The 14,863-nt window shown below is 38.8% G+C and overlaps 1 protein-coding gene across 2 annotated transcripts in view; it reads right to left on the reverse strand.

Annotated features, from left to right (window-relative positions):
• KIF25 (kinesin family member 25) overlaps nucleotides 1-14,863 on the reverse strand; it is a 67,265-nt gene that overhangs the window by 12,979 nt on the left and 39,423 nt on the right. For both annotated transcript variants that reach the window (XM_042439771.1, XM_042439779.1), the window contains exons 9-13: nucleotides 13,306-13,380; nucleotides 11,063-11,212; nucleotides 8,012-8,188; nucleotides 4,005-4,156; nucleotides 2,344-2,547 (exon numbers count right to left, since the gene is read on the reverse strand). In XM_042439771.1, coding sequence (XP_042295705.1) covers nucleotides 2,344-2,547; nucleotides 4,005-4,156; nucleotides 8,012-8,188; nucleotides 11,063-11,212; nucleotides 13,306-13,380 — 758 coding nt within the window. The remainder of the gene's footprint in view (nucleotides 1-2,343; nucleotides 2,548-4,004; nucleotides 4,157-8,011; nucleotides 8,189-11,062; nucleotides 11,213-13,305; nucleotides 13,381-14,863) is intronic.

Genomic DNA, 14,863 nt, shown 5'->3' on the forward strand with positions numbered 1-14,863 from the left:
GCACTGCGCAGGCGCAGTGAAACCCATTTGTATGATTCGCAGAGACCACGAAGAAGAAAATTATTTACATGATGGGTTGCATCAACATCTGCTTGGTATTGTTTTCCACAAGGAGACTGAAGAAACCCAGGCTGAATAATGACAGTTTTGACAACTATCTGACGTAGTTAAATCATATTTGAATTTTAAACATTTTTAACTTGACACATACAGTACAGTGGTACCCCGGGATACGAATGCGCCGCCTTACGAAATTTCCGGGTTACGAAAAAAATCCATAGAAAAAAACTGTTCCGGGTTACGAAGGTTATTCCGGGTTACGAAAAATTTTTTGGTGCTTTTCGGCGCTTTTTTGCACGAAATCGCGGCTTTCGCTATTAGCGCCTATGGCTTTTTCGGCTTACAAAGGATTTCGGGTTACGAACGCGGCGGCGGAACGAATTAAATTCGTAACCCGGGGTACCACTGTACCTAGGTGACTTGGCAGTATGAGGGTAACACCTATTAGTAATTAGTAATAGTTAAACCATGGCTGGGCAGCAAGGTAGGAATGGAGTTAAGAAGCCATTCTGGCACTCTGCAAAACACCCTAGAGAACTTTTTAGAGTGGGGAGAAGTTACTTTTTTGGACTGCAACTCCCTCTGCAGCCAGCTGCCTGGGGATTCTGAAAGATGTAATGCAAAGAAATTTGAAAGTTGTTGTCCAAAAGCAACATTCTTGTTCTTTCATAGGTTCCTTCTGTCCTTATACCTCAAAATGAGTTCAGGTCAGGAGCTAGGCCTAACAGATACATACTGTACATACATACATACATGGACAGTTCAAATAGCAAACTTATTCTGAAAATGTATGTTTGGAAGTAGTCAAAATTACACTATCCACCAACATCAGGAAGGTATCACAAGGCATGGAGAAATACTGAGATATGCAGAAACAACCAAAAGACGAAACAAATGTAGAGTGTTGAACTGGGACTCTAGGACATAGGCTTTGAATCGCTGTTGGGCCATGGAACCTTGGTGACCTGGGTGACCTTGGGCAAGTCACACTCTCTCAGCTTCAAGGAAAGACAATGGCAAACCCTCTCTGAACAAATATTGCCAAGAAAGCTCCTTGATACATTCACCTTAGGGTCACCATAAGACAGAAAGGACTTGAAGAAACACAACAATATCTCCGTGATAGAGATGGACTGGTTCAGAGGATGGATGGGAATCCCCATGATTGTATCATTCTCTGCTCAGGTTTTCTTTCTTTTGCATGAAACAGCAGGCACTCTCTCCACTTTTGTCCTATCAGTCTACTGGAGGTCATTTTGTTAATGGATAAAATACACACTTTGGTCCAAAACACACTGTAGAAATAATCCAGTTTGACACTGCTTTAACTGCCCTGGCTCAATGCTAGGGAATTCTGGGAATTGTAGCTTTGTGAGACTTCTCTGTCAAAGAACTCTGGTCCCACAAAAAACTACAATTCCCCAGATTCCCTAGCACTGAGCCAGGGCAGTTAAAGTGTTTTCAAACTGGATTATTTCTGCAATGCATTTTGGGCCTTTGATTCAAAACAGGCAAACATCATATTATACAAACTTCATGCAATATGACATGGAAATCCATAAATTTCTAAATGCTCCATACTGGAGCAATTAAGGAATACAGTCAGCCCTCCATATTCACTGATTTTTCAACCATCCATGTCTTGAAAATATTTTTTAAAAAATCTGCAACACAAAGTGATTTGGGCCATTTTATATAAGAAACATCATTTTACTATCCCATAGTATTTTGTGGGACTTCAGCATCCACGGATTTTGGTATCCATGTGGGGGGGGGGGCAGGGGGTCCTGGAACCAAACCCCAGCAGTACCATTGGCTTTTAAGGAATATGGGAAAGTAGAGGTTTGTGGTACTTTAGCTTCAATGGATAAAATAAAAGGCAGAGGAAGATGTGGAAGTAAAGGCATATTGGTCACTCCAATCTGATAAGGAATGCATAAAAAATTAATGGGAATTTTAAAGGAAAAATCAGAGTTTTTAATTAAACAGTAATTTGAATGGTACTAGGAAGCTTTGTCAATAAAAATGAGGAAGACCTCTAGCATTCCTTTAAGTAATAAACCGTGGTTGGATCTCAATCAGTCTTGTCACATTCTACTGGAACATGGGTCTAACATCAACATATATATCTAGTCTGATATATTTCTGTTGGTGGTCCTGAATGTCTGCATTTTGCACTCTCTTTTATACACTGTGCTGAATAAACTAAATACAAAACTAGTCCCAGGGTAGGCTTAACTTTTTCCTAAGCCTGCAGTTGTTTTGTCCCAAAGGCTGACATACCAGCACATTCGCTGCCAGCCAAATCAACCAGTTGAAGTTTTGTTCTCATTTGTTTCAGCTTTCCCATCGATTCACTGACAAAGGATGCTGGTGAAGAAGCTCTAGAAGGAAAGGAGGGTGTGTCATCTCTCACTGAGTGGGGACAGGTCAATAAATGTTCTTTACTCTGTTTTTGACTAGAATGGTCACCTGAATAAGACGTACCTGGATGATACAAAGAGAAACATCAAATAAAGGTTTATTTCTAATCCTGAAGAAATCAAGTCAGACTAGTATTTGGGAAAGTGTTTTTTTAACAACAGCTCTCAGAATTCCCCCAGCCCAGCATGGCTAGTGTAACCTTTAAAAAAGTAACTTTTCCAAAGTCAGACCCAGGCACACAGTTCAGTACAATCTCTTGCTTAGGATCAGAGATGGCTGCAGTGGATCCAGTGATTACCTTTTCAGATGAGTCTCATGCAGCTGACTGGTTTTCACCATGTTCACTTCTGCTAGTACAGAGACATGTGAAGGGTACTGATATTTTACTCTGGCCATTATGAAATAAAAGTTGTGCATCACAGCAAAGCCAGTAAGCACCCTCCACGTGAAATCAAACCTGCTGAACGTCTTAATTTTTTTTTAAAGGTTTGTACTAGGCCAGAAGAAATGTGCATGTTTACAGAGCAAGAATCTGTATCATGCTAATTTTTCTCTTTTTATATCACATCTGTTAATCCAGGTCAAAGCAAATCTCAAAGACTGAACTGGTTTTGTATTTTATTATGGTTCATAATCTGATATTACCATGGTTCTGTTTTCCTTAAGTAGTTCTATAGAAATTGTCTTTTAATAGAGCCAGTGGTTATCAATTTAATGAGTTCAACTTGGCTACCAAGACAATATGAATCAAGAGAGACTGTCAGTGTTACATTACATTCCCTACATTCCTTCCAGAATTATTTCATAATAAGAGTGTGCAAAGGGATCTTATAGCATTTCTGAGACTAACTGGAAGAAAGAAGTTACATCTGGGGAAGGAGACTCAAGTCTCATGCTGCCAGCTTCTTTCTTTCAGTTAGTCTCAAAGGTGCTACAAGATTCCTTTGTACACTGATTTTCCAGACTACCATGGCTATGTCTTTGAATTCTTAATAACAGTTCTGAGTTTTTTGTTACCTGAATTTAAACAATAAGAACTGGTGGCAGTAAATCTGAACTTGAGATACTGTATCAACGAAGGCATGTCTCAAGTGGTTAAAATGCTGACTTTCTTGACTGCAAGATCGGCAGGTTGGCAGTTCTAGGCCTGGGTGTCGCATGATGGGGATGAGCTCCCATCACTAGTCCCAGCTTCTGCCAAACTAGCAGTTTGAAAGCATGCAAATGCAAATAAATAAATAGGTATCGCTCTGGTGGGAAGGTAAACAGCATTCTGTGCAATCATGTTGGCAACATGATCATAGAATAGTCTCTGACAACGCTGGCTCTTTGGCTTAATAACGGGATGAGCACCACCCCCTAAAGTCGGACATGGCTTGACAACCTTGTCAGTGGGGAATACCTTTACCTTTTTATCTGCATTAAAACTGACTCTGATCGGGTTAAAGAGTGGACATGAAGTAAAAACCAAGCTGGAGTTGTGTTTTTTATAAGAAATGTGTTAAAAACAAGCTTCTTACCAAAGTCATCCTCTGAAAGGACTGTCGTTACTGTCAAGGTTACCACAAGATGAGAACGAGAGGAATGAGCATGTACTAGTGTTGGGTGCTTAACTCTCAGCTGAAGACCTTTATTGACTATCTCTAGGAACTCCTCAGCATCTTCAACAGGCCTACAAAAATAAACAAACATCTTAATGGGTTAAGAAAATCCTGCAATTAATTGTGAGTGAAAATTTACGAAATTTCCCTGCAATCCAGAATCATATAATTGGAAGGAACCACAAGGACTATGGAGCTCAAACCCTTGACAAGCAGGAATAATTAACTAATGCATTCGTGAAAGATGCCCATCCAACCTCTTTTTAAAGATCTCCAAAGATGGAGAGTTCACCACACTCTGAGGCAGTCTATTTCACTATTAAACAGCTCTTAAGTCAAGACGTTTTTTCTCATGTTTTCTTGCAATTTCATGCCATAGCCTCTGGAGCAGCAGGAAAAAGAAGCTTGCTCCATTTTCTCCCCTCCTATTTTGTCTAACTTTGTTCTCAACATTGCTCCTATTTGTTTTCTTCAGCTAGATGAGAGGTGGGAAACCTATGCTCCTCCAGATGTTGTTGAAATAAAGCTTTTATAATCCCTAAGCACTGCCTTAGAAAGTTAAGTCATTCATAATTTCTTTCAATTGCAGAATAATTAAATAAAATTGGGAACATTTCATTTTTAGTAAAATTTCAAGAATCTAGAAAACAACGTATGTATTCAAGATGTGAATCTAGAAAACAAATCCAAGGAAAGACCTACTGATATATAAATCATTAGTTTTCCTGATGACGTATAACAATATGACTGCTTCCCAATATTATTTTACATGAACTAATGTATGCTAAAATGGGTTAACTGTAGTGTTTTGTATGTTATAAATATTTTCATAATTTCTGTGTTTAAGTTTCTATCAACTCACTTGCTATCTCCTTTCAATAATCCTAGGAAATTTTATGAATTTCATAAAAATGAATCATAGAATCATAGAGTTGGAAGAGACCACAAGGGCCATCCAGTCCAACCCCTGCCATGCAGGAAATCTCAATCAAAGCATCCCTGATGATGGCCATCCAGCTTCTGTTTAAAGACCTCCAAGGAGGGAGACTCCACCACTCACTGAGGGAGTGTATTCCACTGTCGAACAGCCCTTACTGTTAGGAAGTTCCTCCTAATGTTGAGGTGAAATCTCTTTTCCTGCAGTTTGCATCGATTGTTCAGTGTCCTGTTCTCTGGAGCAGCAAAAAACAAGTATTTTAAATCATTGCATCTACCTGAAAAGTTGAGGATAATAGAAAACTGATCTGTATCAAATCAAATTTGTAATAGTGATTGTGAAACACACTCCTTTGGAGTGTGGTGGCGTCTCCTTCCTTGGAGGTCTTTAAACAGAGGCTGGATGGCCACCTGTGGGGGGGTGCTTTGATTGTGAGTTCCTGCATGATAGGGGGTTGTTCTGGGTAGCCCTTGTAGTGGCCCTTCTAACTCTGATTCTATGAAATAATGGGTCCACATACTCAGTTGGAGTGGTGACAGTAGCACTTCTGGGTTTTAGATAAAAGCTCTGAATAATGATACGTTCCAATTAGAGTCTTCCCATATTTTCTCACTTTTTTTTTTTCTGTTTGTTAAACAGAAAAGGAGAGAATAGCTACACAATGACTTCTTATTCATAACCCTAGGAGCCTTCTATCTGGAAGAACCTGGACTGTGAAGAAGCCTCAAGGACATGCCTGGTGTCCACCACAGCTTCTAAACCCAACACCAATTTTTCTTTGACTACACTGGCAAGAGAGGAAGTGAACACTTTGTGTATATAAGGAAATACATTATAGTTAAAACATTAGTCAAAATCCAAGTAGCTTACTTCAGGGTCCAGAGAGCAATGGTGGCCAAACAGCTTGATTTCTTAACTCACTTTTGATTTACTCTCCATTGTTAAAATTTTCTGTATAAACTGCAAATATTGTGTGTTAATAATGTCCCCACTAAATTCAATTGATTTAAAAATATACAGTGTGTCTATGTATGTGTGTCTGTGTGGGTTTTTTTTTTTTAAAAAACAATGCAATAAAAGGATGTCAATAAAAACAAAGAATCCTGAACAATTGGAAGGAGAACATACAAAATCCTACTCCAGCCAGTTTTCTACCAGCCAGTTTTCTACCACCAGGCACAGATTTCAGCTAGCAGCAGTAAATTTCCTCTGGATTAAAATTTCATAGGACCAATGAGTGAAGAATGAAGTGTTAATACTTATTGTGAATAGTCACTTTTGGAAGCTGCATAGGAGCAATCCACAATCTTGTTTTTAACTGCCATTAAGTCAAAAGTACGATAAGTTTCAGGGCTAGTCTACAAGTATTATACACATTGCTGCAGATTTTTGCACATTCACAATGGTTGTCTTCACTTTCCTGCACAAATTCACATCAATTTGTATCTATTCACCTTCCTCTGCTGAAAATGTGCAGCCATCCAAATTCATGCAAAGCAGACAACCACACGTGTGATAATGCACGTTTATGCTGATTTCCATGGGTACCCCAGAAAAGACTGCAAAGCTTTTTTTTTCTGCAGTTTAAGGAATTTTTCAAACACCCACAAAAAGCCTGAACTCCTGTGAATCACGTATGGATGGATCACAAAATTTCTATTTGACTGGAATGAATCAGTTTAGTCATCTTGGCTTTTAGGAGAGTTTAGGCTTTATTTGCTCTAGGAATCATTTATTGGTCTTTTTAACATTCCATGGTATTTTTAGATTGGCATCTGGGGATATAACACATGGGGTTGTGGATTGCTCCTCTGCAGCATGGATCAATGATAACAGAGAATATACCACAGGCATCTTGGATTTCTGATATCACCCAGAAATTTCTTGGGTGGGGCAATGGATTACGACAAGAACACTGTAATTTGTGAGCAGACTGCCTTACAAACACATGGAACAGGGATTTGGCCACTTTGTTAAGAAGTATGAGCAAAAGAAATACAAATCTTTTTGTATTATTCACCCTGAAGTAAATTAATTTCTCATAAACTGGGGGGGGGGGGGAGGAAAGAAAAGCTGAAAACTGCCAACAGTTCTGCCCTGCCAGCAAAAGTCCAAGCAGGGCTTTGGACATGTCAGAGGCTTTAATGTCACACTCCTCCACCGCCTATCCCCCACTTCTAGGATTGCAGTCTTAGGAAGCATTCAGGAGTCTGATTATGGAAAGCGAATGTTTGCAATTTCTCTATGGACTCCACTTTTCATGAGCTGATCAGTTCATACAGAATATAAAAGCAGACTGGGAGGATTACGTTTGCTGAAACCTCCTGTTCATTTGGTATATTTTTAAATCAAGAGATTTTTGGCAATAATAGAAAACCACATAAACAAGGCTCAAGTGGTTTGCTTATGTTAGTGAAACCCACCAACAAAAATACTCTTTTAAATTATCTCCTTTGTGGCCTCCTATATTATAGTTTATAAAGGAAATAAAAGGCTTGTTGTGTCTGACTTTCAGTTCCCTGCTCCCAAACAGCATAAAAATGCTTAAGTTGTGAATGCAAAAGCTGAAGGGGGGGCATGAAACCTTTATTTCCTTAAGGAATAGAAACAGTTATGGTTTTCTATGGAATTTTAGCATAAGATATGGTTTTCAAACCACCACCACGCCAATCCCCTCAAACTCTTTCCTATTTGCTAATATAGCAAGTTCCCAAGTGTAGGAAAACTACAATACATTGACAGCAAATAACTGACAATTTTCCACATCCTGAAAAGCTCTAACTGGTCAGTAATCACCACATAAAAATTATCAGAAGTTTCCTGACAAACTAAAAATCACATTGTTAACATGTCATAAAGGAATATGAAATGCAAGTTGATAGGAAAAAATGTTACTAGTCAACATTCTTTGTCACAGGTACATTCTGTAGGATTTCTCCAAAATACTTTCTTACTACAACTGTGGTCATTATTACACCTGAATACTCACTCATATGTAAGAAGAGGGACATCACTCTTTCCTTCTTTATTAGTGATTATGTCTCTTTTGACACCACTTGGTCTTCCAAAGTTGTCTTTGGCCAGAAGATCAAACACTTCATTGTTATACACTTCAACCACAGAAACTTCAACCAAACGGCTTCCTAGTGGCTTTTCTGAAAGAAGTCTAAAGAAAGGAAAGGGGAAAGAAGCACTTAAGAGGTTGAAACCAAAGCTTAAGCAAACAGTGTTTGTGATCTGAGAGATTATTATAGCCTAACTGAACTGCTTATCTAAATACCAAAAATCCATAACTCTGAGCATTGATGATTTTTCTGAGAAATCTGGGTTCTTTTAAAATCCAGCACACTCTTATTGTAGGGGATATAGTAGACTGGGACATTTTTTTTACTGTATATTTCAGATTGACAGAATTCTAAAAAATATATTATGAATAAATTCTTAGGCTGGGTGGTATACCAGTTTGAGTATTGGACAACGACCCTGAAGACCAGGTTCAAATCCCTACTCTGCCATGGAAACTCACTGGGTGCCCTTGGGCATGTCACACACTCTCAGCCTCAGAGGAAGCCAATGGCAAATCCACTCTGGACAAATCTTGCCAAGAAAAATCCCAGGATAGATTCACTTTAGGGTCACCATATGTCACAAATTACTTGAAGGTACACAACAACAACAAAGTAGCATCTGTACAAAAATTAGAACTTCAAGAAAAAAACAGATCTGTTAATGAAAGCAGCAAAGTGGCGGAAATGATATAATAAAGTTCACATTTTAAACATTTAATATAAAGTTGCACAGTCATTCCGAATTGCTGGGCCAGGGTCCAGCAGCAATCTTCAGGTGAGTTAACAGACAATTGTGGGCAATGAACTGGGGAATGAAACATCAAAGTCTACAATGACAAAGTGACAGCAATGTTTGTTGTTTTTAATTGCCCTTGAGTCAACCTGTAGTGGTGAACCTGTAGATGAGACATCTCCAAGCCCCACTATCCTCCACAGCTCTGCTTAGGTCTTGTAGACCAAGGCCCATGACCTTCCTAATTGACTACGTCATCTTCCTCTTTTTCTATTGCCCTGTACCTTTCCCAGCATTATTGCTTTTTCTAATCAGACATGCCTGCTCATGATGTTATCATGGCATGGCTTCGAGAGAGAGTTTAGGCTTGATCTGCTGAAGGACCCATTCATCTGTCTTTTTGGCAGTCCACTGTATTTTCAGCACTCTTCTCCAGCACCACATCTCAAATGAGTAAAATTTCTTTTTATCTGCTTTTTTAATTGTCCAGCCCTCACATCCATACATGGTGATGGGAAATACAATAGATTAGATGATTCTAACTTTAGTACTCAGTTGTACTTTGCTCTTTAGGATTCTGTCTAGTTTTTTTTACTGTTGCCCTTCGCATTCCTAGTCTTCTTCTGATTTCTTGACTGCAGTCATCATTCTGATTGATGTTTGATGCAAGGTACAGGAAATCTTTAACTATTTCAACTTCTTCACTGTCTAGGTTGAATTTATGTAGATCTTCAGTGGTCATTATTTTTGTTCTCTTTACGTTCAGCAGCAAGCTTGCCTTTGCACTTTCTTCTTTGACCTTCCTTAATAATTGTTCCAGTCTCTGGTGGGTGCTACTAACATCAGATTGAAAGTGGAAGCACTTTGGAAATATTGGAAGCACTTTGGAAATATGGGGGAGGCTATGTGTTGCAAGATTGCAAAGAGAATTATGGGTGGTGATCTTGGTAGGAGAGGATTCTTTATCATTCATGTTGCAGAGGGCTAATATATTTGTGGTTTTTCTACTTTCACAGGGGTCCTTGGCCTATAACCCCAGCAAATGTGGAAGGGTGACTGTACATATTGCTAGTAGCCAAAGCAATTTGCACTTGAATTCTATATTGAGTTCTACCTAATTTAGTTTTTCATATTGAAGGAAATATAACATTCATTTTTATCAGAACACATTGGGTTGGATCCAACTGGTACATTAAGTGAGTAAATAGCCTCTTCCATGAGCAGAAAGGCTTTTCCAGACTCAAAATCCCCTTTGGGAAAACAGAACTTATATGCAGAAGATCTCTGTTAGTACAAAAACTACCTCTTGTACATTTCAAAGCATGGGATTGTCACAGCCTTGTTAATTCTTGTTCAACAGTTTGAAGTACAGCACAGTAGGCAGGATTTTCCCACTTCCTTATCTCTGGATCCATCCAATTAGCTTTCTATAGCATACCTTTCAGACTGTGTGTGTATCAATTCCCTTATGACTAGTCTTCTCTGAGAGAAGCTCATTTCCATTTTTACTTCCATTAGTTTTGTAGGCTCATTGCTATTTTGAAATTGCATAGTAATTGATGGGACACATAGCTCCCTTTGTGCACATCTGTTTAAAAAAATGCTCCCTCCCCCCAAAAAATTCAAAGAACAGTTTGATTGCTGTCAAAGGAGAAGCACATATATACAGTAACTGTACAGTGCATTGATTGAGAGCCACAAAGAACAATGAGGAAAAAGAGAAAATACCAAGCATTAAAATAATTACAACCTTGTACAGAAATCCTATGCCCAGAAATACTATGAAATGAAATTTGTTAATAATTATATACATTGAAATACCAACTATTTACTGGCAACTGATTCTATCTCTACAATATTGATTGGAACAATTGTCCAAATTGGTATTTTTCTGAATGGGCTTTTGCCATTAAATACACATTAAAATTAAAGACAAAAGAAATAATTGAGTTCTACTAATCTTTCAGAGATTTATTTAGAACATTTCTTGATAGTATCATCTATGAGCAAATTAGTAACCACAACAGTTTTAAGTTGTGGAATAAACTACCAGCTGAAATAGACAAACTGGATTTAGGTGTCTATCTCTTTTAGAGTGATCCCTATAAAAATCTTTTTAGACAGACATTTAAGTTAATGCACCTTAGTTTTATTGATAACTATTGTATTGGTAGGCAAATAATATTCTTCCACAAAATGAAATGAATAAATAAACACTACCATTCCACATTAAAGGTACCTGAATACTTCTTCAGTGGCTCTAGGAATAATTCCCAATTCTGATTCTTCTTCCACAGGAAGAGCAACATTCTCTTCTGGCTGGGGCCCCAACATTGTATATGTTTTCCCACTCCCGGTCTGTCCGTAAGCCATAATGCACACATTGTACCTGAAAATCAGAAAGGCTGCTTGTTCTTGAAACCAACAGTTGCTATATATGGAAGCCAGGATATGGTGTGTGTGTTACTATTTCTAATTTTTTAAAGCAAAATATGATGTAATGAAATGGCTTTACTGCTAAATATTGCAGCTCCTTGAAATTACCCATCTCCAGAATTTATTTTTCTCCCTTGCAGGAAATTCTACAATGGAGGAAGAGGTCCAGAGTTAATCAGCACTCTGGTATGGATGAGCAAACTTCTTTTCATGCAGAGAACAAGAATGCATGGCTATTAAACACACCATAAAGAGAAACAAAGGAAGATCCAGATTCAAAACACCTGCACATGGTAGTGAATATTCTACACTCTGTGTTTGGCAAAATTACTTTTTTGGAATAAAACTTCCAGAATCTCGCAGGAAGTATGAGGTTAGAGGAACCTGGGGACTGTGCTCAAAACAATAATTTCCTCCCAAGCTTTGTGGATATTCATTGTTTTTCAGAAATCCACACATACCCAAACTCTTCTCTATAATGAAGAAAGCTACTATGTAATGAAGGAAGTGATGAGGGGAAGTGTTAATATAGTCCATAGTTTATTTCAACTTGTTTGTGAATCATGGGTTCCCTTTTCTGTATGTGGCCAATGATACCAGTGTTTAGCCAAAGATAAGAAAGGAATCAACTAACTCAACCATACTTCAAACAAGTGAGCTGCAGGTGTCTACTACATTATATGATGTCGACTTCAACCATACCTTTAGGCCCATATTTGTGTGTGCAAATTCAATAAACCATCCTCCAAGCCAACATGAAATATCATTCAGTCTGACTACAAATAGTGAGAAAGGGTAGATAAATGCAAGATCAAAATGTGGTGTCTCTTCAGATTTTACAGAAATAAGGCTGATCAAAACCACAGATTGCATAACTGCTCATCTCTTCCAGACCCACAATCTGCTTCTGTTTAAATTTAGCATCCCAAAAAGGAATAAAGTACTTTTGTTTTTAATAACTTAACATTTCCTGAAGGGCTGTGAAAAAGCCATGTTTCAAGGGAGCTATTTTAAACAGAAGTTGGCTTAAGGGACAAGATGCTTCAACAATGTGTGTGCATAAATTGCACTTGAGGTTGTTATTTGTGTGGGGACCAGGACAACTGGACTTTGAGAAAGAGCAGCAAACAACTTCTTCTCCTGTTTTCTGAGATTCAACATCTTTGAATGGCTAATAACAGGGGTTCCCAACCATTTTGACTTGCGGAGCCCTAAAGCTCCACTGAGCACAGGTTGGGAGGGAACTGCTGGTGTTTAAAAAATGAGGCAACACTGCTGTACTGCATCCTAGAAGTGGGACAGTTAAACAGAAAACAGTTATTCTACTTCTGTGTATGGTATAGTAACTGAGTGGGAAAGAAAGAAAAAATGAAAGAAAGGTGCAGTACAGACCGCCGAAAAATGGCAGTCTGCCGGCACCTGTTTTCCTCCACAGGAAAGCCGTAGGCACCAATCTGCGTGGCTTCCCTACGGAGGAAAAAGAACATGCAAAAAGTGGATTCTCCCCCTCGTCCCGCGCCAGTTACATCGCGAGTGTGCCAATGGTACACTCGTGACATAACTGGCAAAGTGCAATGTGCACGGGGTGCCATCATTATTGCACCACCAGTACGTGCTAGGTTTAGGGACTGTGCGGTTGCCACGCGGTCCCGTAACCCTAGCACGCTGTTTTAGTGCCGTGTGTACCATGCCATAGAAAGAAAGAAAAAAGAGACTCAAGATCTCAAGCAGATGGGTCTGATAAAGCGGGCTGCAGCTGCTCTGGCATCATTCATACTGGGGCTACAGCGACCGCATGCGCCTGGCCCCAATCTGGGCCGCTACTGCGGTTTCCAATCTGGCCAGAAAAAGGAGCATTTCCCCCCCCACTTCTTCTGTGGTTGGGTTTGGGCCCCCTTAGGCGACCCTGGCACAGTTTTCACACAGTTTGTGGGCGGGTGTCGTTTAAACGCCATGCGCCCAATGCAGCCCAACAGCAGACTTTTTGGCCAGTCTGTTTCGGGCCTTGGTTACATTTGAAATGCTTGCTCTTATCCTTCAACTCACCCATCCAGCAGAGACGTTAATAAAGGGGATACATCTGCAAATACTGCTACTTGTGAATGATCAGCACTGTAAACTCTGTGGAGGGAAAATACAATTCAGTCGTTTTGGGAAAATGGTCTGTAGATGATCAAAAGGTCACAGTGACCAAAGGGGGAAAAAGAGTAGCATTACTCACTGAAACTTTTATGTTAATTTAACAATATTTCTTCTTTCTCGAAGCACCTAGATCTAAAGTGGAGAATTACTCACACATACTCTGAAGCTGACTTAGACATCAGGAAATTAAACAAAGGAGAAGCTGAGCCACAACTTTATTTTGATAGTCAGATGCAAAGAATTTAAAGTGTTCTGGACAGTGCCAAGCCTATAGGACCTTTTCAAATCTGAGCTATTTCTAGAAATGCAGACTAAGTTAAGATACATTTTATAGGACCAAATGTGTTTGGTGGAGATGCCAGAAAGAAAAAAAAAAAAAAAGATCTTTTGAGCTCCACAGACCTTTCCTTCAAACTAAAATGGTAAAAGCATAATTTTAAAAAGGGGGAAACAAAATGTTGTCTCCTATACCTGTTAACTGTTAGCTCTTACAGTAAAATAGGAATACAAGATTTTAAATCATAGTTTGTTTTTAAAAAAAACAATCTGTATGCCATTCCATAACATAATGCTCTGTGGTGATTTGCAATAAATAAGCATAAGGAAGATTTAAGTACAAAATAAGATATCAATGAAATCAAAAGCAAAATGAACACAGCAACAGAAAATAAAATCCATACCAACATCAGAGTTAAAACACAATTTTGAAACTGAGAGACCCAGACTACTCCACCATGAAAGGTCTGGCCTAGGTGAACAAGAACATGTTCACTTGGCCACAGACAGACTCCAAAGATGGAAGGCAGCAAACTTCTCTAGAAAGTTTGTTCCATAACAAGGATGTCTCTATCAATAAGGCCTTTCAAATGCACACAACTTGTGGACTACACAATTCCTTATTTTAAACAGAGTGAAACCCCATTTAGAACAGCATTTACCTGGCTGGCCAAACCACCAATCAGCATGTCACAAATTTCTTTGCTGCAGCTAAACAAGCAGATACTTTCTTTCTTTCTTTCTTTCTTTCTTTCTTTTTAACAAGCAGATACTTTCATGCTCTTCTCCTCTAGACTATGTACTTGGAGTGTGATCCCATTAATTTAAAAAAAAATTAAATTATATACATTTTGAAATTAAATCTTCCTTTTTTTCCAAACAGAAATTTAAATAGGTCCCCTGGGCCAAGCAATGGGTGTCTACTGTCAAAGGACATAAGAAGACAAGAATAGCCCTGCTGGATCAGACCAATGGTTTACCTTGCCCAGAATTTTGTTCAGTGGCCAACCAGCTGCTGCAGTGGGAAGCCCACAAACAGGACATGAGTGTAGTAGGGGAGGAGGGTGCCACATAGTTTTAACTGTATGAGTCTATTTAATTAAAGAATGCTAGAAGGGGATGAATTACGGAATAATCAGAGAAACAGATCTGAACAGTGAAATACTTTTTGAGACATGTCTCATCT

This window comes from Sceloporus undulatus, chromosome 1 (assembly GCF_019175285.1).
Source record: "Sceloporus undulatus isolate JIND9_A2432 ecotype Alabama chromosome 1, SceUnd_v1.1, whole genome shotgun sequence".
Classification (NCBI taxonomy): Eukaryota; Metazoa; Chordata; class Lepidosauria; order Squamata; family Phrynosomatidae; genus Sceloporus; species Sceloporus undulatus.